This window comes from Pavona decussata, unplaced genomic scaffold (assembly GCF_977016875.1).
Source record: "Pavona decussata unplaced genomic scaffold, jaPavDecu1.1 SCAFFOLD_3, whole genome shotgun sequence".
In the NCBI taxonomy this organism is placed as follows: domain Eukaryota; kingdom Metazoa; phylum Cnidaria; class Anthozoa; order Scleractinia; family Agariciidae; genus Pavona; species Pavona decussata.
In genome coordinates, this window is record NW_028145427.1 from 895,252 (window position 1) to 922,195 (window position 26,944).

A 26,944-nucleotide genomic window follows, 5' to 3' on the forward strand; every position below is an offset into this window, starting at 1 on the left:
CTCATTTCGTTAAAAATGGTTTAGAAGGCTAATTTTAAGCTTATGGCAAAGAAAAGGCCAAGTCAAAACTGAAGGACATAAACTCTTTTCGAAATATCTTTAATGACTAGTAATTAAAATCGAATGAAAGTTCACGTTAACCCGGGATTAGCTTAATCGAGCTTTGAACAACTGGGCCCAGAACGTCAAAGAAAAACACTTTAAATGTTTCCTCCTGTGTTTCAAACTCAATTATGCCCTTTTAAAGGGTGTATAACTAATATATCGTGATCCGTTGGCATGCTTTGGTTTTAACTTTAAGTGGCAGTAAGTTTTGTGAAACGGAACTTTATTTCTTAAATTTACGAGCTGTTGTTGGCTTTATAAATACAAATATGTTAGCTGACCTTACTTCACAATTGTTATCGAGATAGTTACCCATCAGAATGTAATAGGAGAGGATTTAGTTTACCAGTATTACGAAATTTTGCGCTGCTACTTTAGATTTTCTTTGCAGCAAAATCAGAATTTCTGAGGAGCATGTATTTACTGAGATGAACTGTGGGTGCCACTGATTAAAGCAGTCCTTTCACAATAGCGTCCGATTCAGGAGTAGAATTACCAAGCAAAATATCGGCAAAGTAATAGGCGCAAGGCTTGTGGGATTACCCAACATTTACTTGGAAACTTACCAATATTACAACAGAAACTTATAACAGACATGTTCACACCTACTGACATTTTCTCCTCATTTTTTTATAACATTCCTTTATAATATCATGCAGTGACATAGATTCCTCCATTCGTTTTGAATTGTTTTAACGATTTAGGTATCCTAACGTCACGACAAAATCAAGAAATTGTGCCATAATTTCAACGTCATCTGATGTAGCAATTAGTATTTTAATAGTTCCGTTTAGTAATACTGGTAGTTTTGGATTTATCATCCAAGGTTTATTGCTCTACCTTTGTTCTCCAATCGGCAGAACGGTCAAAATAAATACAAGAGAACCGCAATTTCCACACCAATTTACTGTTTTAATTTCGCTTTCCCGAGGCAACAAAGTTTACACAAAAGTCCGACTGTCAAAAGTGCCCCCGCAATACAACACAGAGGTAAGAAGAAGAATGATGGATTATTTTAGAAAGTGACACAGGCATACTCGGAAAAAAGAAATCCAGTCCTACTATCAGGAGTCGAACCTAAGACCTTCAGATTACTAGTTCGGATGCTCTACCACTGAGCTACAGGAGACTCGTGGGAGCTAAGGCCATTAAACTAGGTTTATGGGACAAACATTCTGCATACTGCTAGGATTTGAATGTCGAACGTGTAGTATATGAAATAAATGTGATGGTGATGTGATGGTGAATGACGCCTACATTCAGCCCACGTATTGACAATGTTTCGCACCACCCGTCTTCCTCTTACGATCCAGGCATGACCCCGCAACTAAGTAAGAACGTGTTCTTTTCCAGACCCATGGCCAAGTTTTTCATGTGCGTCAATGACAAGTAGCCTTGTCACGGGGTTTAATTATCGGCAGGGGAATGGAATGCGTTGTGTCAGGGTTAGGGTCCAGTCGTGTAAGCGACCCTTCATTTTCCCTGTCAAAGAAGACTTGAGCTTGGGCTTGTTTTATCCAAAAGGTCTTTGCGGCTGTCATCTCATCTGACAGAAGGCTTCCGTCTTTTCTCTGTAGATCCTTGGGAAGTCTGCAGTTGGACAGGAACCGTTGTACCCATCCTGTCACATGAACTAGGCGTCTCAGGCTTGAGTAATGGCTTAGGTCAATGCTTTCACTGGCAGAGCTCTTGGTCACATGCGTCCTGGTCTTTGTTCGTCTTTCACAGTCACCGGTCCGTTCAACATTCTTATCGGAGGGAAATACTTCTGGCCAGGCTGACTCGTAATCTTTGAGGAAAGCTGGTCCCTCCATCCAAACGCCACTCTCAGCTAGATCGATGGCAGAAAGGCCTCTTGTTGGCAAGTCTGCTGGGTTCAGCGTTCCTGGTTTGTGTCGCTACTGCTCGGAACTTGTTGTTCTTTAAATTTCGCCAATTCAGTTGGCAACGAATGGCTTGAACTCCCGGCTTTGATTGCGGACCCAGTAACACACATTCAGCCCTGGGAACGAGGTTGTCTGAATCGGTCCAGAATATGGTTCTGTCCACTGGAATGACTTTAAGGTATTCTGTGCCAGATGACTTGAAATGACGGCACCCATCAGCTCTATCCTGGGAATTGTCATCGCTTTTACTGGAGACACACGACTGTTTGAGGCAATAAGGCGGGATGACGGAGTGTTGTCCTGGTACCGGCAGACTAACTAGGCAACTGATGCAAAGGCGTCTTTAGAACCATCTGAAAAGGGATGCAGTTCAGTGGTCTGTGGATTCGCTAGGCGAAGACAGCGGGGGACAGCAATATCTGACAGTTGTGGGAGTTCCGAGACCCACTTCTCCCACTTCGCATTTAAGTCGTCGGGTTCATCCCAGCCAACACCAGCCATCCATACTTCTTGCATAAGGATTTTTGTAAATGGTGCCAAGGACTGGAGTGCTTGATAGGCGTTTTGTTTACATCCGGTGGTTCCACCTAGAAGGTAAACACATTTTTCCTAGCTTCCCATATTACCCCAAGGGTCTTGGTCTAAGGTCGCTCGTCTTTGCTTATCTATAGGGTACATAGTCGGTCTTCTAAGGGGATATCTTTGCTGACCATCAGTTCATTTGAGGACCACTTAATTTTAACCCAGCAAGGGCCAACAGTTCTGACAGCCGACGTCGTAGCTGTTGAACACTTTGAGTTGTCTCACACGAGTCTGGCACATCATCAACATACATTGAATCATTCACAGTGACTGCTGCTTCCGGAAAGTGTAAGGCATGTGTCTTTGCATGGGTATGATGGACGTACTGAGAGCAAAATAGTGAAGCAGTCGTGTAAATCGTGTAAACAGTCGTGTAAATTCATAAACGTCGGGATCTCTTGATGTGTCAAAGTCACACCACAGGAACTGGTGAAACTGGCGGTAGTTGTCTTGAAGCTCCATTTGCAGGAACATCTCAGAACGTCAGCTGAAAGAGCCACAGGTGCCCGGCGAAAACGTGTCAGTACATCAACTAAGTCTTTCTGAAGCTTTGGCCCTGGTCATATGGCACTTTTCAGGCTTTTCCCTCCATGTTTCACTTAAGCGTCAAAGACAACACGGACTTTCGTTTTAACTATATCTTCTCGAATCACTGGAAAGTGCGGTAGGAACCGTTACGCCTCAGCGTCTGACTTGGTTACTTTATTTATGTAATTCCTCTTCTCATAGTCGTCAAAGATCTTGCAAAAGGCCTTCGTCAAATCTGGGTCTCTTCTCTCAAGGGACTTTTCCTGACTCCTGAGTCTTTCAAGTGCTACTTCATAATTATTGGTTAGCTTCGGCTCGCCTTCTTTTCAGGGCACTCCAATCTTCTATCCGTTATTGTACTCCAAGGTCTCAGTGACTGCTCTCTCCTCAGCTGTCATCGTTTGTTCGGGGGTGTCTTTGATCCCCAGGAACTCCAGCTCCCAAAATGCACGAAAAATGTCATCAGGTGGCAGCAGCTTGTTAACTTGACTACTTCGATATGTACGGGTAAAGTGTGACCGAAAGCTCTTACGAAACTCTTCCACCAATGTGGGATTAAAGCACACCCAGCCCAAATTGGTCAAACGAGCATCAGGGTCATTCGGTTGGTTTCCACAGGCTTCCCTTCGCGCATGATGGGAGACTGGATGGTCACTGCCTATCATCACATCAACCTGACGTCGCCGAGATACACTCTTGAATGGCCGGCACTTGGCGTAGGTGGGGCCCATTTTCTCTTCAGTTCCGTCCAGGAAATAGCTGGAGTGTCGCCAGCGATGTTGTCAAGAACATGACCCTGTAAAGGACTTGAAAATGTACCATCGAGATTTGCAACTTTCAGTTCCCCCCGGCGTGAACGCAACTTGATTTCCGTTCCCCTTGTTCCTGCGATAGTCAGATTCAACAGCCCTGTAGCAGGGGGAGGAGCATGGGGGGCTTGACCCTCCCCCAGCCCCCGAATTTTTGGAAGTTAAAAAACAATGCGCCAAAAAAGACATAATTAAAAAAAATTAATGTGCATCAATCAGTCTTGAATTCTGACGCTGCAAGTGCCTTTTGACAACTTTCTGTCAGTTTCATTCGCTTACAGTTCGTTTTTAAACATGCTGTCTTTGTTTTATGTTTTTGTATACAACAGCAACATAGGCACTTCCCCGTGCCTTGTGAATCAGAAATAAGAACCAGACTGGATCAAAATCAACCAATCTCCTGCCGTGAAAGCTTTCGAAATAAACTACTTGTTTTCTATATATACTCATTGATAGCAATACAAATGTCCTTAGTTTATAACAATTTAGTGTTCGCGCGTTGTCGAAAGCCACACAAATATGTCCTATCAAGAGCCAAAAAATTCTCCTACAGTCGGATTCTTACTGCCCGATTCCAAATTTAAAAAGAGAAAGAAAAATTTGTTGTCCTTTTTTTACGTCCTCCTTTAAACGTGAAATTAGTCATGTGGTAGTCCACATAAAAGAAACGCCAAAGAAATGTTTAAAAAGGTGTGATGCAGGTGTGAAGTTATTGTTTTTCTCACTAAAATTACTGCTCTTTAATGTTCTCTTAGCTTCTTAACTCCCTAACCGGGGGGGGGGGGGGGGGGTAGTTTTTTTTAACCATTTTGCTAAGCCCCCTCAGTTGTTTTAGCCTTGCTACGGGCCTGTTCAATGACTGTCCATGCAATTCGGGTAGGAACTTGTCGAACAAGGGGCTAGCATGACATTTACCCTCAGGTCTTTATTGCCGTTGCTGATCAGGGCTGGCAGAATCATCAGTCAAAACGCGCTCAGTATGTCTAGTGCTGTATGTCTGCTCTCGAGGGTACTGTTGCCGGTCAAGCGCCGAGCCATTAACGCTAGCTACTGTACCCTGCGGGGCTCTAATTCCTAAATGAGACTGCCCCGGCGGTCGAAACGGTAAGGCGTCGGCTCGTAGTTGATATTGTGACCGGCCTTCTGTTTGACCAGGAGTGTTGTCATGGAGATAACTATTGTGGTTGGTACTTGTGCATCCGTCGACACCGCATCGCCTAGCGTTAGGGTAGTCCTTGCTGTGTTAACCAACTACTAGGCAACGATAACAACGGCCGGTGTTTCCAATCAACTTTCTTTTCTTTAGAATAGGCAGCTCCGTAAAGATTTTGCAGACCCAAAGTGGGTAGTCTTGTTTGCAGGTGTCAACAATGCCGGCTTTTGCTTGAGAGCGTGTCGTAAACCCTCTGGCACGAGTTGGGTCGCCTCGAACTCCACTTATCTCCTCCTTAGCCTCTTGCATTATTTACGCTCTAAACTCTACCCAAGCAACGAGCGACTCAAAATTATCTTCTAAAGAAAGATCGATAAGCCAATACTTGTGTGCTTGAACATTCTCTTCGGAAAGCTTTTCCTTGGCTGTAAGGCTCAAGTTTTGTCCCTGCAGCTCCCTGCCTGGACCACTGTCTTGCAGCGCTATCATGTCTCTTTCTAATACGGCTTGGAATTCCTCCATGTCTCCAAGATTTTGGGGGCCGAACCCTTGACCAGGTGCCAGGTACCAGTGACGTCAAGTGCTTTATCTGCGAACGCCTCTCCCCACCATACTTCTTGTCAAGCTTGTCCTTTGCTCCCTCATACGCATGTGTTGAACACCCAAGGTCCTTTACGAGTGTCAAGGCCCTTCCGTTTAAAATGTTTAGCAGGCGTAGCATCTTCTCGCATACGGGGATATCCAGTCGGTCAACTATGGACATAAACGCTGCTTTCCAGGATTCATAGTTTGTTTTGTCTTCCCCTGAGAAGGTGGGTAAATTAAGTCTCTGTTCTTGAGACGAAGCGTTTGTTACCATTTTGGCCAGTCCACACAAGTCTTCTTCGATCGTCTGTTTGCTCTTCGCTGGCGAAATTACGGCCTTTAGTCCATATATCCGGCTCGAAGGACCAACGGTAGAACGGTCAAAATAAATACAACAGAACCGCAATTTCCACACCAATTTACTGTTTTAATTGCGCTTGACCGAGACCACAAGGTTTACACAAAAGTCCGACTGTTATAGGGTGCGCCCGCGATACAACACGGTGGTAGTTCGACGAAAGTCTATGGCGCGTCGAGTTACATATTAACTTATTAAATTATTCGATTCTTTAACAAACTCAGGTAGCTGACATTTCTCATTTCCTGGTTCCAGAAGATGTTAAGGGAACTAACTATTGAGCTTCTGAAAACTAATGGTAAGAAAAACATGGCACTTCAGGTGCATGGTGGTACATTTCTTTGTCATCCTCTGCATAACAACAACGTGAAAAGACAAAATGAGGATACAACGTTACCACAATCTCTCTTCCTGGAATAAAGTACCAATAGTTTAGAGAACGTAAATTTCCTTTACGTTGTCACACACTGATTACATTTTCCAAAGTTTACCAAATGAAAAGGCCACAGATACAAACAAAATCAAAACGCAAGCTTTACCTTGTCTGGGCTGAAGACTAACATAGTGTTTCTCGTGAATGTGTCCCAACACGAGTGGGTTGGTGCGGGTAACTCCGGGACCATATGGAGTGATAAATATGTCGCGCCCAAGACTACTGATAACATGGATGTCAGTCTGATAGCAGTTGGCTGCAGCAAGTAGAACCAAATGATCGCCCCAAGTTCCGTCTTTCTCCATGCTTCTTAAGTATTCACGCCACGATGAGTATCCAGAAACAAAGTTACACAGTGGTGTTCCGTCATACTTTATAAGAAAAACGTTAAATTTATTTAAAAGTCAATTTTTCCATCAAAGTCTTAGAAATTATAATTAGAAATGACAAACTTGTGTAACACCTAAAGGGGGTTTGGTACATTAAAACTGAACTCATGTTGGACTAATGAATGAATGAATATGTGTGATTGGCACTGTTAAAAATGAGCGTGTAAAGAAAACCGACAATTTTTTTCCAAAATTCCCCGGCCAAACAACAAGCAACATGCAACATGATCTAACATTATCGCATCCAACATTGTTGGACGACGTTGCACAGTGTTGAACGAGGTGGCCAAACAAATGCAACATGTTTGATGCAACACTTGGACTCAAAGGTCTGCATGGGAACAAAAGCTACCCAGAATCCTTAGAAGACAAACCTGCGCCTTGTTGGTTTTCCTTAAAAACGGCGCGAGACCGATCGACTTCTGCGTGGCACCATCTCCTCGCTTTTTCTAGTCTTATAGTTTCACTTACTCCTTTGCCCTTTTACTTCCTATTTGAAAAGCGATAGCTTGTTCTTAAGATTTCGTCTTTCCGAGATTCAAAACTTTGTTCGTTCGTTATCAGCTTCAACACTCACGCGGCAACGCGCGAAGCAACAACAAATCATCCAAATGAAAGTCAGCTTAGTGGACATGCGCCATTCAACAATGTTGAACACGGTGGCCAAACGAAAACGACATCGTTGTTCATTTCTGAGAACAAGAGAGATGTTGGACGATGTTGAAGACGATGTTTGATGGAAATCAAGCTTCGTTCAACATCATCCAAAACCATGCAACATCGTTCAACATGGTGGCACAACGAGTGCAACATGTTGGATTTAACAACGTTGGACGATGATGCATCAACATGTTTCATCCGTTTGGCCAGGCCTTAATGATGTATTATGACTATCTCAATAGAGTCATTACTTGAAAGAGGGGAGGGACCCTGGGGACCAGGCCTTCCCTTTCCTATCAAGGAAAATATAACCCGTAGAAGGTAAGCAACATTCTGCGATTTACATGACAAAGAGCACTTAAAAAATGTTTTATTTACCAACTTACCAGAGTAGGGTTTTCCCTGAGGAATCCAACTAATGTTTCCCGTAGTTCTCTTTGTGATATTTGGCTTCCTTTTACACTTTGCAGCTGCTCGGATAATGCATAAAACATGCAATTTCCAGATGCTGGGTTATCAGTAATTATGAACCCCTTTTCTGATGCAATCTTTATGAGATCCGCTGACAAGTTTGATTCCTTGCTCACTTGGTTTGTATCACAGTGCATTTGTTGGAGGTCATGAAACATGTTATCAGCTGGACAAAATTAAAAATAATAAATGTATCATTCTCCAAGAGGGTCTTTTCAGGGATAAAGACACAACTGAGATATTTATAACAGTTACTAAACATCGAGAGATGTTATACTAGTTACAGTCGAACCTGTATATAACGGCCCTGTATTAAGCGGCCACCCTCTATTAAGCGGCCAGTTTTCAAAGTCCCAATTGTTCGCTCATACAAACACTGTATTTGGTACCTGTATTAGGCGGCCACCTCTATTAAGCGGCCGCGGCCACCCTGTAGCAGTCCTATGTTTGTCTTTCTTTGTTATTTTTACCTGTATTAAGCGGCCACCCTTGAATGGAAACTAAGCCATGTTATTTTATGCGGTATTTTATTGTGTTTAAAATGCGATCCAGCATCACTATAAAGAAATAACATGCACAAAGCTACTGTAAGCTGATACTCGGCCGTTTAATATCGTTAACGCTTTTCAGATGTCCGCACTGTGCTGAAGTACAGTACCATATCACGAACGCTAAAAAAAGTTTGTTTTGAATATGCTTCACTCTCTAGCAAGAAATTCATCTTTAATTAGCTTGTTCTTCAGCCATGTGACATTGAACATTGAGCGTAACAACTATGAAATGACGGAATGAGATATTTTGTTGTGAACTGTAAGTCGTGAAAATAGAGCACTGTATACCGTAGAAGAGTAGGGGACAATTTATATTTATTGCACAGTACTTTTACACAATGTTACGTATATTATACCATTAAGTTACAAGTTGGCACTGAACGTTAAAGTATCGATCGCTTGAAAGAGTGTTGATTGTCCTATTGTTTCCTTGCATGAAGTGTTTTGAATGATACGCCATTAAAATTGACATTAGACCACGCCCAGTGAGTATTTTTAGAGATCTTGTATTAAGCGGCTAGTTCCTCAAGTCCCGAGGGTGGTCGTTATATACAGGTTCGACTGTATTAAGTTTTAAGGTCACTGTGGCTGGCGCTGATGTCCATTACTTTCCGGCACGTACGCTTTGACGGATCAATACTACCGCTCTTTATCAGTTGATGCAACAATAATGATACCAAACAAAGACTAATATTAGTGAACAATTTATGGTCAATTTCTCCACATAATTGGCTACCTAGGAACAGTATAACCTGTCAAAAACAGCCCTAATTTTACCTTTAACTGGTTATAACTCATAAAAGAGCTCAGTGACCCCCATTTTTTATTATGGAACTGTAATCAACACATTTAGATACAATGTTTTGCAAAGTGTAAAAACATTCTACCAAGGGGGTTCAGAGCAACCTTAATTTTTCCAAAATTGGAGGTGACACTATTGTATTTCTTCTTGTATTCATGTATCGATTTAGATGAATGTTTTCTTTTCTCGTTGTAAACTGCAAAAATTATAACATTTAGTCCGGATTAGTATTTTCAAATGTATTGTAATATATATTTTTCGTACCCTTGTTTTGCTTTTTGTAACGTGTTTGGTAAAAATAAAGAAGCAAAGTATAAAAATGGGATAAAATGTAATTAATCCAGAAACCTGAGCAAAAACTGAGTCTCTATTCTGAAGAGAGTCTAACCAACCATGGAAACGAGATACAAACGAAGCTATATATGATTAATTAAATTTAAAGCGAAGAGGAGTTGACAAAGACAGGGGTTTTTTTGTTGTTGTTGTTGTTGTTGTTTATTTTTTAATTTTACCTGGCTGATACACAGTCATGCCCTCGATCTTCTCCTGAGAAGTCTGGCCAGCAAAAGAAAACATTCTGTCTGTTTGCTGTACTGAGCTGAGCCGACTAGAAGAAACATCTGTTCAAGGGAAGCATGGAGGATAGTCCGTTGCTGAGACGTAATCAGTAAACTACAACGGATTGTATCCGACATACATTCAGTTCTAATGTTAGTTGCGTTTTTATTTGTACTGACACAAATAGCAGAATTTGGATGTAAGAACCAACAGGCCCGGTGTTTGAATAAGGAAAACACTGCACTTATGTCAAAATATTTTTGTAAAAAAACACTGTTGTACGCTATATATCCCAGCTGCAGTTTTCTTTTATTTAAACTTAAAAATCTTTAACCTACATCTTAAATTTGCCAGGTAGATTTTGAATTTTGCTGAGAAAGTTTATGGGATTCTGGTTTTACCAAACAAGCACTGGATTAGAGACACGTCAATGCCTATTTTTCCGAGATGGCCGATTATACCGCCGAAACTGGGTTTAAAACGATGGTTAACCATTCGATGACGGCAAGATTAAAATGAGCTGTCATTCCCGTTTAATTGGCTTTAAAATATTTGAACAAATTAATGCAAAACGTATCAAAACTCTTCAGATTACTTGGAAAGGCTTGGTGAACATGGTAATTTTCGGTCACCTAGAATTTGCAATTGCTCGTTTCTGTGAACTATAAATGCTAAACTATATATTACTAAGAAGCTCCAGGTAAAATTTGAGAAAAGAAGTGGAAACTACACAATGTTTTGGCTAATCGCCATCTTCATCACTGGAATAGTTGAAAATCCTTACCATGAATCAAGTTGATCATCTTGGTAACAAGTACTTTACTCTGTTTGGTCCAGCTGTATTTCTCGTCATAAGAAGTGCGCAAAGCTTCAGCCTCCTCAAGTCGCTTCTGCCTGTCTTTCTCCCAGATTTTCTTGATAGCAGCAGCCCAGACCTTGGGATCTTCTGAGTCAATTACAAATGACGATCCAAATGGTACTTTGCTTAGAGCTTCTCCAAACCCCGAGTTCTTACTGACAAGCACTGGCAGACCAGCTGACAAAGCTTCAAGACCTGTCAACCCAAAGCCCTCTGTTCTTGAAGGCATGAGTACAAGATCTGCTTCACAGAAGAGGTCTTTCAAACTCTCTCGGTTTTCAACATAACTTCTCACCGTGAGGCGACTAGGAGGAATATCACATTTAAGTAAACGCTCCTTTATTTCCTCGTGTTTTCCATCAGGGGCCCCAACAAAAAGGAGATGAGTCTCAGGTAGTGACGAAACAGCATTACCTGCAATGTCAAACCCCTTCAATGCAAAATCTTCATCGTCTCCACGGCCAAACACAAGGATTTTACAACGTTTCCTTTCCTCAGAAACCTGTTCAACACCAAGAAATTCATAAGAAATACCAGGAGTAAAGTCGAGAACAGTTTGATCCTTTTTATACCCGCGGAGATACGAGCGAAACGCCTCGCACAATTTCGGGCCAATTCCTACAACAAAATCAGCCATTTGACATAGCTCTACTTCAATCTTGTGCTTTTCTTCGCCCTTTGAAATTGGATTTGAATAGGATTTGAACATTCCCAGTTCCTCTGGATCCGTATGCACTACTTGAACCCATTTGCATTTGTGAGAATCTCTGATAATTTGTGCCTGGCGACCCAGCTTCATCCCATGACCAACGATTACGTCAATTTGCAGATCTTGTGGTGGAGAGCTAAGCCAATCGAGTTCTTCATACCCAGGCCGCCGTTTTGCCTCAACAATATTTATGTTGTGGCTGCGAGCTATGTTCTTATCTTCTGCACTGCATTGTGGTACAAAGAAAGTAATTTCGGCTTCTGGACACTCAGCCAATTGAATGGCCAGCTCTCTGTTTATGGTAGAAAGTCCTCCTTTTCTTGATCCCCATTCAGAAGCCAAAATAGTGACTTTAACTTTGCTGGGTGCATAAGTTGGGTCTTCTTGAAGTTTCTGTGAAGTGGATGCCATGATCAAGCATGTCCTGTAGATTTCCTTGGGTAGGTTTTAGGGTAGAGTGGTTACACACCTGAAGACAAAAACATATATGAAACCCAAAACATGGGTAAACTGCTCCAATACTTGGTTACTCGAGGAAGCAGCTGGTTTGAGAAGAGAGCATACGCAGGGAACACCAAATCTGGTTTCTAGAAGACATGGCACAATTTCTTCTTAGATCCGGAACAAATGTTTTATCTATAATTTTAAGTGCTTTAGGACCCTTAATTGAAATTAATGTTTTATAATATAAGTACAGTGGAAGCTCTCGTAAGCGGACACCCTCGGAAAAAAGGTGTCCGTAAATGGAGCTGGCCACTTACGAGAGGCCACTAGAAGTGCAAGGGATGGTTGGCCGCTTACGGGAGCTTGCCCAGCTAACAATAAACATTGGGAATGCACAAAAATACCACCTTATTAATTTTTGTTTCGTTTTGTTTTATAGCCTAATGCAATGCCGCCAGCGATAATGGCAATAACTGTAATTAATGCACTGTAAAATCATCATGACGAAAAGCGATGTGAAGTTAAATAATTAAAATAAGATTAAGAGGCTAATAGGATTTCCTTTGGAGTGTCCACTAACGAGAGTTAAAAAACAAAGGAAAAGTCTAAATTGCAAACCCTGATTGAAAGTGTCCGCCGCCGCTTATGGGAATGTGTAAATACAGAGTATGACATGACATGTGACATGAGATATGTATTTTTTATCTTGTGAGGAAATAAAGACTTTTATTATTATTATTATTATTATTATTATTATTATTATTATTATTATTATTATTATTATTATTAGTATGTATGTATGGGAGTTCAAACGGGATTTAACCGTTTTGTGAAGGCGGTCGCAAGTAGAGCTGTCCGCTCACAAGAGTGGGGGGAGGGGTGGGGACTAAAGCAAACGCGTCAGCATGAGACAACAACTAGGGGAGTCCGGAGGCAGGCTTCCCCAGAAATATTTAACCTTAAGTCTTCTGAAATGGCTAGAAATGCATGAAAACTGTTAATACTGATGTAAATTTTTAATTGTACCAACTGTAATGTGTTTTCTTTTCTTTTGAAGTATGGAGTCAATCCTGGCCCTTACACTTGAGTATCAGGCTTTCCTAAGCGGAGGGGGGAGGGGGCAAGCTACTCTGAAATGTCAGCCGTGTCCTCCCCCTAACCCACAGGGGGCGCGGGTTAGGTGGAGGAGACGGCTGACATTTCAGACTTGGGAGAGGTTGATGATGTTTTCTTGTAAAAGTCAGCAGCTTGTGAAGACCTAGTTTCGTTGTTCATGTTTCCGTAAATCATATGTGCTCCTTTGTTCGTCATGACAGCGGGATTGAATGATCCAGGATGACCATTGCTGTACATAACTCTCGGTCCAAATATTTACCGGTAACGGCGAAAAGTAGCTTTCTTGTCGGCTTTGTCGGAGAAAACCTCAAGTCATATACTTAATAATATGTAAGGTAAGTTGTTTCTGTAAGTGACGAATGTGGTTAAGTAAAATAAAATAAAATATTATTTAAACCATCCAAAAAGTGGGGGGGGGGGGAGCTAAAGCCCCAGCCCCTCCCCCTCCCCCCGCGGTCCTGGAGGGGGGAGGGAGGGGTTCACGATTCTGGGCAATTCCATGAATCAAACTACTTTGCTCGCTATGACCCAAGCCTGTTTAATTTGGGTGTGCGAAGAATGCGAGTTGTGGAGTTGCGAGTTTCGAGTTGCAGAACTTGGGTGGTAAGTTTTTCATATGATTGCGTTATTTCGCATGCAAATCAGTGTAAACACATCAACCGTGGAATAAATCCTACGGGTCAACACTAAATTCAATATCGACAATATGAGTACAATCCACTAGCATTTTATGTGAATTTTGGGCATCAGTCATTTTCCTTAGACTAATTATAGAATGTGATTACTGAAGTACAAGTGAGTTGGATTTTTAAGGCCATAAAATTGATAAGAAAGAGAAAAAAAGCATTTAGATTCATGCACATGCGCTGAAATGTGAACCCCTCCTCCACTGTACTGTTTACGGTGGTTGGCACTAGTTCCCATCATTGTGCAGCACTTATGCTTTGACAGATTAATAGAACCATTCTTTATCACTTGATACAACAATAATGGTATTAAAAACATGCCTATACATTTGTTAACAAGTTATAGCCATTTTCTTGACACAATAAGCTACCATAGCAACAGTGAGTATTCTACCAGAGGGGTAAATAAATCAGAGCCACGTTAAATTTTCGAAAATCAAAAAAAAAATTGTAGCCAGGGAACAAATCTCGAACACAGGGTCTTCAGGCCAGGAACTCTCCTGGCGACCATCCGCTGGCCAAAGAGCCTGAGGACTCTGGGTACAAGATTGCGCGTGACGTGGATTGACTGTAATAGTTTTGCACGGCTCTCCAGAAAACTCAAACTATTTGACCGCTTGCGATCGACACTGTTCCTGTATCTCATGGTAGAATTATACTTCTGTTCGCAAAGGAACAGGATATTGACAATGCAAAGTAAAAACTATAAACGGGAAGTTCATCGTTGTTGACAAATGGCTTGTGGTCTTCTCAAATCACAGGAAGTCCAAGCTCAAAGTTGTGAGCGGTTGATCATCTTGCGCAATACCGGTCACGGCGCAGAAGTAAGGTATGTCATTTTTATTGAGTACTTTCCTGTATTTGTACATCTTAAACCCGATCGTAAATATTCCCATACAAACTCTTATATGTGCGCCGTGACCGCTATTACGCAAGACGATCAACCGCTCACAGCTTGAGCTTGGGTGTCCTGTGCTGAAACAAGGTGTATAAATATTAGTCACGTAATTTCAGATATGTACAATCAGCGTTTAGTTCGCTTTGCATTGTTCCCGTCCACTGGTGTTTTTCTTTTTTAGCTTTTAATGTTTGTCTGCCTTAAGAGCCGTTCGTTTTTCTATCTGCTGCATTTTCTTTCGACAACGTTTTCCATTAATTGTTTATTCTTAAAAGGCATGGATCGCTGCTCTCCAGCTGAAGAAACAGGAAATAGATCTAGAAACTGATACCACTTCACATAAATGGCGTTCATACCTTGACGACTTATAACTGGTGAAGAAAAGATTATTGTTGAGATGCAATATTCAGAACGGCGGTACTCGGCTCAGGAATGTGGCTCTTGATCAATTGATTTAGCGAATTTGCATTATTACTTTTATTAAATCCGAATGAATTGTAACTCAGGTTATTTTTATCTTACAGAAACACTCCGGTTTCAACATAAAAATTGAGCTTTTGCATAAAGCTCTAAAAACGGGAAATTGAGCAAATTAAAATGGGAATGTTTTGACGTAAAGTCAAAAGCCAAAGCAAAGACCAAACACTAAAATGGCGCTAACATGCATGATATGCATGATCAATTCACGATCTTACGGCCTACTTTTGAAATCGAGTTCTGAATCGCTCGTATTCTTTTGAAACAGGTAAACAGAATGGTCTGGATATACACTGCCAGATATTGATTCGATTGCAGCTGCGAAATTTTAAACACGATAAACTTGCATGTGACATAAACAATATGGAGTATTGCGCGCAGTTGAATGCAAATAAGTATGTACATGCTGCATTACGCTGAAGCTATGGGAACATCACTCACATGGCAGTCAGTCCTTTACAATTAACATCTAGGATTTCAACAAACCTGCATCCACTGCCAGAGGTGGAAAGAAGATTCTGAAGATTGGACGACGGACGTATAACGACTTGGTGGAAGTGGTGGATGTCTCTGATCTGGCGAAAGTGAAAGAGGAAGTCAAATAAATCACTAGGTGCGGGGCGGATGACGTAAAGCGTTGGTGAAAAGTCACGCAATCAAACCTGTTCCCAGACCTCTCTCTTCTCCTCGTACAAGAAAGAGTCTAGCAACGAAATTGTCACGCGCATACTTCATGCGCAGTTTTTCATTAAAGTCACTTTTTCTCTTCAAGCAAAGGTTCAATAAAAGTATTCTGACTAGTATTCTGATTGTAAACTAAAGAGCTTTCTATTCTATCCAGTATGCACGTATATGATTGTTTCAGAGACACCCTGACCGTGTCGTTTGGAGAATATCTGTTCGTAAGGTCCTATAATGTCTATAATTAACCGCCTTTGAAGTTTTTAGAGGGCTCATAGGCAACTGAAGGGCTCTATAAAATCGAGGCAGAGTATGGATCCTGAGCGGGGGAGAGGGTGGGGGGAAGGAGGTGACGTGTTCACGTTTCACTTCCAGTTCTCGTCCGCTGTTTCTTTTGTTTGAAGAGGCCTTACTTTTAAGCTCAGCGGAATACAAGTTCAATACGAGAACAAAAGAACGCGACAGCTCATCTTCAGACTCTCTATATACATTGTTTCAGTGAGCTTGTTTTCTAAGGCAGATTCTAATGAGAAGCAAGACTGTAATTTGCTATTGCTGTAGCGGCTTCCCTGCCATTATTTGCTCTCGGCCAATCGGGGTGAACCTTATCAGAATCGAAAACAAGGCAAATAAGAAGAATTTGGCTCAATTTTTAGCAGAGATACCCGAACCATAAAAAATCTAAAGTAAAATAAAAGGTGTGAATTTCAAAACGGTCAAAGATGCAGAGGTTTTAGAGTCTCCGACACAAATATTCAATGTCTTCTGTATGCACGAAATGACCACCAATAGAACTGTTCCCAGAAGCTAAAAGCCAGCAAGGAAAATAAACCAGTACAAAATGACCTTTGAACCCACATGCAACTAGTTTCCAAAGGAGGGTGCCCTGCACCAGGGATTGCTTAGACGCAGAGATGACCAGGATCCTCTGCTTCCTTGGTCAGAGATAATTGCTAACCAATCAGGCGCAGGACGCAACGCACGAGATTTGGTTATTGACGTTATTGCTGGGAGAAAACCACATTTCAAAGGAAAATCGTACCACTTTTAGATTATGGTGGTTTAAAAACACACACCTTACATTAGGTACATGGCAGAACATTCCACCAGGTGTCGAATTCTCTCAATGGCGAATACGCGAATGGTGAGAATCGTAAACAATCATGAAAAAGTGTTCTTTTATTCCCTCGAAAAAATACCTTTAACAAGAAAACATGCTGCCATATTCTATTTTTACAGAGGTGTAAACAAAGTGTTAACAATAAGTGGTTTGCAACCAATCCCTAGAGATCCAAAAGACAATGGTGTAGCAGCCATGTTGGATGACAGAACCTTTTGTTTTGTTATCCAACATGGCCGCCATGCCATTGTCTTTTTGTATCTCCAGGGATTGGTTGCAAACCATCTATAGTTGTTGCTATTACAGATTATTACAATTTGTTAACATAGAAATAAATAAAGTTTTAAAATATTTTAATCGTGATTAGACCTTCACAATCAAAAAGGCATATACGAGGGAGGCTGCCTCAACTAGTTACATAGCAGACAGTAACAGCTCTCAGAAAAACGATTTTTAAAAAATTATTTAGATTAAAGTTAAACAAGCCTCCCTCGCAGACGCTCTTTTGGCTCGTCACGCAATCTTGCGTGACGAGCCAAAAGAGCGTATGTGTGCGATGGAGGCTAAATTGAACAGTCTTCTTCTGAAAGAGAGAAAAGTCATATCGGGTGATCGGGTAAAACAATTCCAACTTTTTGGACCTTGATAACAGTATTTTGTTTATAAATGCTGAAAGGACCACTCTGATTAAAAAATAAAAAATAAAAGTATCTGAAAGAAGAACAGTACAATACTTTATAAATACCCCATTATTAAAATGATAAATACTCTAAACCCCAGAAGTTAATGTTTTTCCTTTTACACTTGTTGCTCTCTTTACCAGTTGTTGTTGGGTTTTTTAGCGTCACATTCACTTTGTTTTATGTTAATTTAGTACATTGCATTGTTCATTAAAATTATCAAGCATCAATTTTTTTTTAAAATATGACATAGTGTCTTTCAAATACATCTGGAGGTTTAAATAAAAACAGACACTACCCCCACCCCACCCCACATAAAAACCATCAAAATTACTTTTGTATTACGTAGTCTACTCTACAGTCGTTTGTTTGGTACACCACGTGATGTTTTAACTGGAAAAAGGCTATTGCACAACGATTAGTGCGAGAAAACGTTTGCGTGACGAATGGGGTGTAGCTCAAACAGCGTTTGAGTCATGAATGGATAGAGATAAGCATTGTGTGACGCGTGTTTGCGTGATGTTACAGACAACGACTGAGAAGGTGATTTTTCTTTAATTCATCGGAGATTTCGTGGTGAAATTGTAAGTACTATTTAGATTTAATGTGTCATTTCCAACAGCTTTCATTTCATGAGAAGACGGCAAAGGAATTAAATACCGAATTGCTACAGCACCGCCTAACATCGCCAAGGCAATAGCCAAAGGAATAAGTCTTTTTAGTATGAGAGAAATTTTCTCAGACGAAGTCAGTCTGTATTTCTTGTCTTTCACATTAGGGACTGTTTCTGATTCATTCAACTGCTGCAGTTCAAGGTGGCCATTGCACTCAGGTGGTGTGTTCACATCAGTAGAGAGAAGATCGCGTCGGTATTGATTATCATCAACATTGAAACGGTTGAGAAAGGGAAGAGACGATGTCTTGTAGATCCAGCTTGCAAGGAGCATGTCTGAAAAAACAGCGCAAAAATCAAGTTTAGAATTTTTTCTCCGCAGTATTCGTTCTCGTCCTCATATCCCCTCCACACCAATGCATGTTCAAAAGCCTCCGTTTTAGCATTCAAGAAAAAACCCAGAAAATACATTCGGGCTGTCCTCGCTTGTAGGCTTTTTTAAGTCTATATTTTCATTTGGCCCGGCGAAAACATAACAATATTCACGCCACGCCTTCGCCCTGTTTTCATATCGTTTTTGCCGGCCAAAAGCAGTGTGATTTCCGATTTGGAAACGCATATATTGATGCAGTGTATGATCCAATCAAATTCGAGGATAGCTGTTTGGAAACCAATCGAATGATACAAGTCAACAGAATGGGCTTCTTACACAAGACGTTCCGCTATAAAAGGGTAAGCCCCTCCTTACTTTGACACCTTGGTTGGTGTGAAATGCAAATTTAGACGCCGTTCAGTCGTGGCAAGCATCCTCTGGACAAATATACCTCAAACTTTCAGAACCAGACAAAGACGCATGTTGTTTGTCAGTTATTTAGTACGTTCTGCTGGTTGATTGACAACTGTAGGTGAGAATGGCCAGGCCGGGGCCCTTTAGGCGGCGACTTTAGGCGCATTTGATCATATACACATGCTAATTTGCGCCATACAAATATTAATTATTAATTATTATTATTTTATACCGGAAAATCCCGTTTAAAGCTATCCTTCGTACTGATTGGATGATCGATCCGACTACAGTCTTAAACAGGCTTTTTTATTTTTCTAGCAACAAAGTTTAAAAGAGAACTATCGAACCTTTTTCTTTTCTGGCCTTGTTTCCACTTTGCTTAAGACAGTCTCCATTCAACAAACTTTCGGAAGTTGAGTTCGTTACAGTCTTGGCTGCTATTCTTCGTTGTGCCTGACGAGAAAAAAATTTCATTAAAACTACTTGCTTTAAAACATTTATGTTGAAGAAAATTGGCTATTTTAGCATTGAACAAAAACATTCTTTAAATATCTACGCCTGGCATCGTAGTTCAAACTTTTAAGCCTAGGTTTGGAGGATTCAGATGGATGCTATCGAGCAGTTTTTCGACTTTTGTGCTTTACTGTCATAGTTTTTAACAATTTTATACCATTTCTACTGCTCGCAAGTAGCAAAGTGTAATAATTATATTAACAACAATAATAATAATAATAATAATAATAATAATAATAGGTAATAAGACGGATACTCAAAAATGAAAATGTAGCTCAGTATATGCTGTTCAAAGTGGTTCTAACTTTTGAGTCTGCACATCAAATGTAAACAGTGAACGGGAAGATCTTGAGCAAGCACCGCGTGTTTCTCAATTTTGAGTCTCTGGATGAAATTCTGGATTGTGACAATCGAATGAAAGAGATATCATTGAGACGGAACTTTCCTTTATTTAGGCCTAGGCGGACTTTTGGCTCGATTTTTAAGCCCCATTTCCGCCGCTCCCTAGGGTCCGGCGTTCCTCGATTTCCGCCGCCCCATCGGGTCCGGCTCATTTCCCGAACAGCGGCTGGTAATAGGCCTTTTCTGAGTTGCTGTGAACCTCACTATAAAAGCAAGGCTGAGTGCAAAACTTTTCATGTGAAAATTAGTTTTGTTTGCATATGAATGAAAACTAATGTTCATGACAAGAACTTTACACTTAGCCTCGCTTTCATAATGAGGTTCAAAGCAACTTGGAAATGGTCTAGTGAGCCAAATCTCATTTTAGCTACAGTGTAAACGAGACAAAGATTGTGAATGCACGCAAATCACAGTAAGATACACTTACTAGTTCAGCCTGCTTGTCCCAGTCCGTTCTCCACAGAATAATCAAATAAAAACAGGACTGAAATAGAGCAGAGATAAGAGCTTAAGATTACAAAATGGTTGAACAAATTACAAACATTCCACACTGATTCCAAAGCGACACATGAAACTGTTTCATTGCAAAACAGACCCGTTGCCAGGTATTTCTATGCAGCCAATTAAAACGTCAGGACCCACGATGATATCAGTGTATTAGCTTCTGGATCACTGAAGGGGACGCACCATGACAAATAAATGAATGTGTATGTGACTTAAGGACGGTGCCTACTATTGTTACTGCGCATACGTTCTGCGCATCTCGAGATACTCGGGTTTCCTATGGGTGGTGCCTACTAATACAGGGATAATTTTGCGCGGTTTCAAAACTATACGGAGAAAGCAGAACTTAGCAAGTGCTTTTGGTATCCCCGGCTCAAAATGAAATTGGGGGTAGCCATGCATTTTTCAGAGATAATTAAGCTTCAATTTAGGGATAAAAATCCCATACATTCCTTTATATTTTGGCACTTTTTAGAGGTATTATGGCTTAATTATCTCTGAAAAATGCGTGGTTACCCCCAATTTTCTTTTTGGATTCCAAGAGGCCTTGCTAAGATCTGCTTTTCCCGCACAGTCATAAGCCGCACAAGAATACTTCGGTATTAGTAGGCACCGTCCTTAAGGAGAGCACACGGTCAATTTATGTATGCACGCATGGCCATAAAGAGAAATTTGATATTTAAATTTGAATTTGCTGACTATCTTCCCTGTAACATAGATTAACATCATTCGGCAGACGGTCAGTTCTTACTGGGGGTGGGGGGATTACTTTTCTTACTCTGTCCAAGATTGTAGGTCTAATCTTAATCAGTTTTCAACTTGAGTACATACCATAATTTAGCAACAAAACTGATACTACCGGTACAAGCTAATAACTTCCTCGCAAGGAACCAATCAGGTCACATGTCTGGAAAAATACAGGAACGCGGGGCGTACATACTTAAGGACGGTGCCTACTTTTGTCACTGCGCATACGTTCTGCGCATCTGGAGATACTCGGGTTTGCTATGGGTGGTTCCTACTAATACAGCAATGTTTTTGCGCGGTTTAAAACTATATGGAGAAAGCAGAACTTAGCAAGTGCTCTTGGTATCCCAAAGGAAAATTGGGGGTAACCATGCATTTTTCAGAGATAATTAAGCTTCAATTTTGGAAAAACTGCCTTACATTGCTTTGTATTAGTAGGCACCGTCCATAAATCATGGGATGTGTCCTGGAAAATGTTTGTCTGATGCTCACCTGTAAAGCGACTCCAGAAAAGAGGCCAATCCAGAGACCTTTAGAAAGACAAGAGAAAAAACAGTACTCAGCATATGATCCTTACTGTCCTTCCTTTAGTTATATCAAATTCCCAAACGCAGTTCCAGGCACAGCGATCTGTCATGTTTGCCTCTTGCAAAAACATTGAATAACAGGAAAGCTTCCAATACAACAGTGCAAGCACGTTCAATACCTTGCCTAATGGTGTCAAGACCCAGTTGTTAATCGGCTTTCGAAAAACCAGGAGTGTTAATAACAATTCACGCCAAGCAAGACAGGAAATGCTTGCTTGTTTCCTAGGTTATTTGACTGAGGTTTACTCTGACAAATTTCCACAAAAAGCCTTGCCAAATTCACATACAATGGCATTTTATAACGTACATTCGAATGAGTATTTTCTCACCTGTAGTTTCATGGAAGACAAAAAACATCAGCATGACTCCAAGAGGTAAGCCAAGACAACAAAAGGCTATAAAATTGATCAACACTCCAATCTTCTGCCTACCAGACCCTCGCACAACCCCACTACAAACACCCTGCAAAAAAAGAGAATAGGATAAAAATAATTAACACGATTATGTTCTGCTTTGAGGGACTGGAACAACCAAACCCACACTTAAAATACTACAAACTTCCACACCATCCATCTATTACCATTGTCAAAAAAACTTTAATGTTATTATTATTATTATTATTATTATTATTATTATTATTATTATTATTATTATTATTTATTTGCAATGATCCATATTTATCCATATTTTGTAACTTGCTTGACAATAGGTTGATTTAGCAACAGAACGAGAATGTCAGTTGACAACGGCACGTGAATCAAGGATACCCATAACTGAGTCGAAATAGACTCGCATCCAGACTATTCCACCCGCTCTCACATCCTCAAATGACGTTCCCGTTCTGTTGCTAAATCAGCCTAATGAAATCGCCAACTCAAGTTTTATTTGCTCTTTAAGAAATCTGTTACAAATAAAATTATTAATGGCTATGAATAATATTGAATTTCCTAGCACAACCTTCTCCCTTTTTTATTTTTTTATTTTTGCTATCAACTTTATGCTTTATGCTACAATCATTCTTAGTATGAGGAGGCCTAATCACATACATTTTCTAATGTAAATTGGCCACCATTAAGCCTATTAATTATCATTTCTATGCACTCTTATTATTCTTGTCTTTTGTTCTGTTCTACTAGTTAGTTGCACGTTATACGCCAGTTAGCTACACGTTGCAGTGACCAACTCGAAAGCCTAAGCTTCTTTGGTCACGGCGCACATTTCACCTTTGATATTAATGTAATTTAATGTCACCTTTATGTTACTTTTGTGATGTATTGTAATTTCCTTTTGTAGTAAACTCTTGAAATAGTGCATAATAAAAAAAAATCTGAAAAATCTGAAATCGCTCTGATGAAGGCCCAACGTTCAAAACTTCAGCACTCGAATCTCTTTACGGCGGCCAATTTACGTTTAGTTATCAACTCTGTTATTACTCCCCACTGACGCAGCACCGCAGTTTCTTTAGAAACTAACCTCGTTGGTCTCCTTAACGCTCTTTCTCTTTAGTGTATGACAAGGGTCTTGTATTTTGTGATTGTATGAAGGTGAAAAAATGATCGATGGACTGGATATAACTTCCAACTGCATGGATATAATTTCATTCAATTACATAGATTTCTTAATTTTGAAATAGACATTATGGCCATGCAAGAATGATTATTGCAAACAATGGTGTCTTTGTCAGCTAAACATTTCTTTTAACAAATAGTGTATCTGCCTGCACAAATACAATTATATTAGAAACACTCATTTTTAACCTGAATTCCATCAAAGAAATAAAATGCTGACACTATACGGATGTTCTTCTTGTAGACAGCTAAAATATCACTGCAACGAAAAACAAAAACTAGTTTACACAACCTGTGACGGACAAATGTATTATTGCAAGGTAGAAAAAAAACAAAGAAACAACACTTCCTCAACTGGCAGCAATAAATACATGTTATTGAACTAGAGTGAGGTCCATATTGGGAAAACGAAACCAATAGTTTTACAAAATGGACCAATCAAGCTAGTTTGATGTACAATAAGGTTATATATAGGCTTTTCAATTGTTGCTTTCGAGTCTGCATGAAACTTGTTTATATTCCTAATCTGGATAATAAAATTTGTCACTCTTGTAGTAAAACTTTGGCATGATAGTTTGAACAGCTCCTACTTCATCAGCTCACTTTAAAACATTTGTTTTGTTTTTGTCAAAACTGTAACACTTTGCTCCTTTGAAACATACATTGTAATGAAGTGGTCCACCTTAGCAGTCCGTGTATATTGGAAAATTTGGACCGCTCAGCGAGCCGATCAGATTGCTCCTTTTCAGCACAGACCGGTCCAGCTAAATAATAAATAAAAGTCTTAAACTTTGGGCATTGTCCCTCTTATGTTGACAACAACTTGTCAAAAAGCCACTCTGCGTCATGTAACAAGACATACATGTAAGTTTACTGATTTCTTTATATCTAATTACAAGTACACATGAACTTGTATCCATTGCTCTTTACAAATTGAAGTGTGTTTTAGTGTCTGTCCTATCGGTATGTCTAAACTTACAGTACAGACAACAATATACTGTTCAGGACCACCCACTGGTCAGTTAGGCGAGCGAGCATCGGACCATCATGCAGAAGGTCACAGGTTCAAATCCCAGGAGGACAAACACTCAGGGTCTTAAAATAACTGCGGAGAAAGTGCTCCCTTTGCTCTCATGACATATGCAAATGGTTACGATAAGGATGATAAACACGATAAGTCCTGTCTAACAACACTCCGTCTGTCTTGTTCCTAATAATCTTGTTCCACATACTGTTTGAAAAGAATTCTCTATTTTCATCTGTCTTTCACATTCATGCATGGTTTGGGTGGGTGGATGGGTGAGATTAAATAGTTAACATGGACTGATCTATATCGGCTTCCAGTGGCACCTTAGCTTTACACGAGTGTAAAGTATTAATGAGTCAAATGAGTCAATGAGTCAATGAGTCAGGTCTAAAAAAATATAAAATTCTGTAGAAACAATAAAATTATGCGTTACGTTTACTGATTTGGCTAGTTGTTTTATCAGCTGCCTGCACAAGGCAGCTAGTTTCCTTTTAAATCTCGACCCGGGCTGTTTATTTGCAGTTCCCAGGCCCTGTCGCGTAGCACCCAATAAGAAGCAAAAAATATGTCAGCCAAATTATAAACGTCGTGACTGCTACGGAAGAAAGTCTTTAATTCCCTTTGAACACAGCACTTGAAGTAAATTAAGTTAAACCTCAGTGTGGAGTTTCCCAGTGCTCAAAGACTCAAATCTGTGAACAGTCATTCTTTGACATTCGGTGTATTGATGATTTGGTCGGGTTTGAAGTAGAAAATCAATCGCGAGTGCCAAGGAAAGTTCTTTTACATATCTATCGGTAAGTTACTGACTAGTTTGTCACGCTGGTGTAAATTGGAAAGGGGAAACCCTAACCGCAAATCACTCTTTTTCACCCTTCCCACTTGTCCCCCTTGCCACTGCTTTGTCATATTCAGTCTAAGTAGTTTTATCTACTTTTGTCCTGCATTGACCGAGATTTCCCATTATCTGGAAGAAAAATAGTCTCCCTCGCAGCCGTTTTTAGTGTCGTCAGGGGAGGAGCGTTGCGTGACTACACTAAAAACGGCTGCGAGGGAGACTAGAAGAAAAATGACTTGGTTTATTATCCATTTGTTTTTTTGTTTTTTTATGAAAAGCCGCTGATCCGACCTGTTGACCCATTGACTCATTGACTCATGACTCATTGACTCATTTGACTTATAAAACATCCGTTCTCGCTTTACACATGCTGACACCCGATCTCACCACAGAAAAATTGTAAACCGCCATGAGACTATGTGATATGTGCGGCATATAAATACATTATCATTACCATAAGAAAATGATAATTTATAATATCAATACATGAAAGATTTTGTTTACTAAATACAGACCTGTTGTCAGTAAAAAGTTGTGCACTACGTTCTTGAAGCACAGAGAAAACAGCAAATATGACGAGTTCTATACAGACTGACAAATATAAAAAATAAAATACATGACTGCATGCATATATTTTCAGAATCTGCATAAATCACATTGTAACATACAAAAAATATTTTAAGAAATAATCCCACATTGCCTTGTAATACGAAGAATGGTAGAATAATATTCTTGATGACTATAATATTCTCATGGTAACAAACATAAGTTTCATGCAGTCAAGTTCAATTGAGCAATGCTATTAATCTCCAGTTATATTGCAGCAGATGATGATAGAATAATCATAAAACAAACTCATTTCCGTCAATGGGCTGGTGTTTAATAATCTGCTGGGCAATATTCATTTTTAAAAATTCTTGAGACTCCATCTCTAGCCTGTTTGCTGCTTTTGGGACCTAGAAGCTTTCCTAATTTTCTTAGCAAAAACTAGCGAGGGTAGTGGTACATTTAAGACAATCTATCTCACACACCACAAAGGTTCAGACTGTTTACTACTGTTTAATCAGCTCCTGTTCCTAGCTTTAAGATGCACTTACCAATAAGTCCAAGAGCCACTTTGATGGTTCTTTTCACAGCCTTTGCGTTGCCTGCACCAAGTGAATTTCCAACACGTACACTAGCAGCCACACTAATCCCCAAAGGTATCTAAAGTTTAAAATAAAATAATATGAATTGGTTGGTAAATGTTTCATTAAAAAAGGCACTAACACAAAAGAGGGCTAATTATTACATGTACTTCTTACATGAATAGACTATACTTGATTAAGGACGGTGCCTACTAATAGCGAAGTATTTTTGCGCAGTTTATCACTATGCGGGAAAAGCAGATCTTAGTAGCAGCTATTGAAATCCAAAAAGAAAAGTGGGGGTAACCACGCATTTTTTAGAGAACAATTATTCCAAAAAGCAGCAAAATACAAAGCAATGTATGGTGCTTTTTTCCAAATTGAGGCCTTATTATCTCTGAAAAATGCATGGTTACCCCCAATTTTCTTTTTGGATACCAAAATCACTTGCTAAGTTCTGCTTTCTCCACATAGTTTTAAAGCGCGCAAAAATATCTCTGTATTAGTAGGCACCACCCATAGGAAACCCGAGTATCTCGAGATGCGCAGAGCGTATGCGCAGTAACAATAGTAGGCACTGTCCTTAACAGAGACCAGTATCAAACTACAGATTCTCCTCACTCTGTTCTATACATCTTTTGTGTTACTAGTTGAGAGAATTTGTATGAAAATCAAGGCATGTTATCTCTTA

At 40.1% G+C, this 26,944-nt stretch overlaps 2 protein-coding genes across 3 annotated transcripts in view; both read right to left on the reverse strand.

The window, feature by feature from the left end:
• Nucleotides 1-15,666, reverse strand: part of LOC146489772 (uncharacterized) — a 55,542-nt gene extending 39,876 nt beyond the window's left edge. The window contains exons 1-5 of the mRNA XM_085103300.1: nucleotides 15,546-15,666; nucleotides 10,655-11,907; nucleotides 9,825-9,932; nucleotides 7,875-8,125; nucleotides 6,546-6,810 (exon numbers count right to left, since the gene is read on the reverse strand). Of these exons, the coding sequence (XP_084959426.1) occupies nucleotides 6,546-6,810; nucleotides 7,875-8,125; nucleotides 9,825-9,932; nucleotides 10,655-11,849 (1,819 nt within the window). The 5' untranslated portion in view covers nucleotides 11,850-11,907; nucleotides 15,546-15,666. The remainder of the gene's footprint in view (nucleotides 1-6,545; nucleotides 6,811-7,874; nucleotides 8,126-9,824; nucleotides 9,933-10,654; nucleotides 11,908-15,545) is intronic.
• A 1,233-nt stretch (nucleotides 15,667-16,899) lies between these two features.
• LOC146489773 (multidrug and toxin extrusion protein 2-like) overlaps nucleotides 16,900-26,944 on the reverse strand; it is a 254,166-nt gene continuing 244,121 nt past the window's right edge. For both annotated transcript variants that reach the window (XM_085099561.1, XM_085099614.1), the window contains 8 exons: nucleotides 26,224-26,332; nucleotides 25,642-25,717; nucleotides 23,451-23,520; nucleotides 22,023-22,155; nucleotides 21,599-21,636; nucleotides 20,283-20,339; nucleotides 19,288-19,393; nucleotides 16,900-18,489 (listed from right to left, as the gene is read on the reverse strand). In XM_085099561.1, the coding sequence (XP_084955687.1) occupies nucleotides 18,095-18,489; nucleotides 19,288-19,393; nucleotides 20,283-20,339; nucleotides 21,599-21,636; nucleotides 22,023-22,155; nucleotides 23,451-23,520; nucleotides 25,642-25,717; nucleotides 26,224-26,332 (984 nt within the window). In that variant the 3' untranslated portion in view covers nucleotides 16,900-18,094. The remainder of the gene's footprint in view (nucleotides 18,490-19,287; nucleotides 19,394-20,282; nucleotides 20,340-21,598; nucleotides 21,637-22,022; nucleotides 22,156-23,450; nucleotides 23,521-25,641; nucleotides 25,718-26,223; nucleotides 26,333-26,944) is intronic.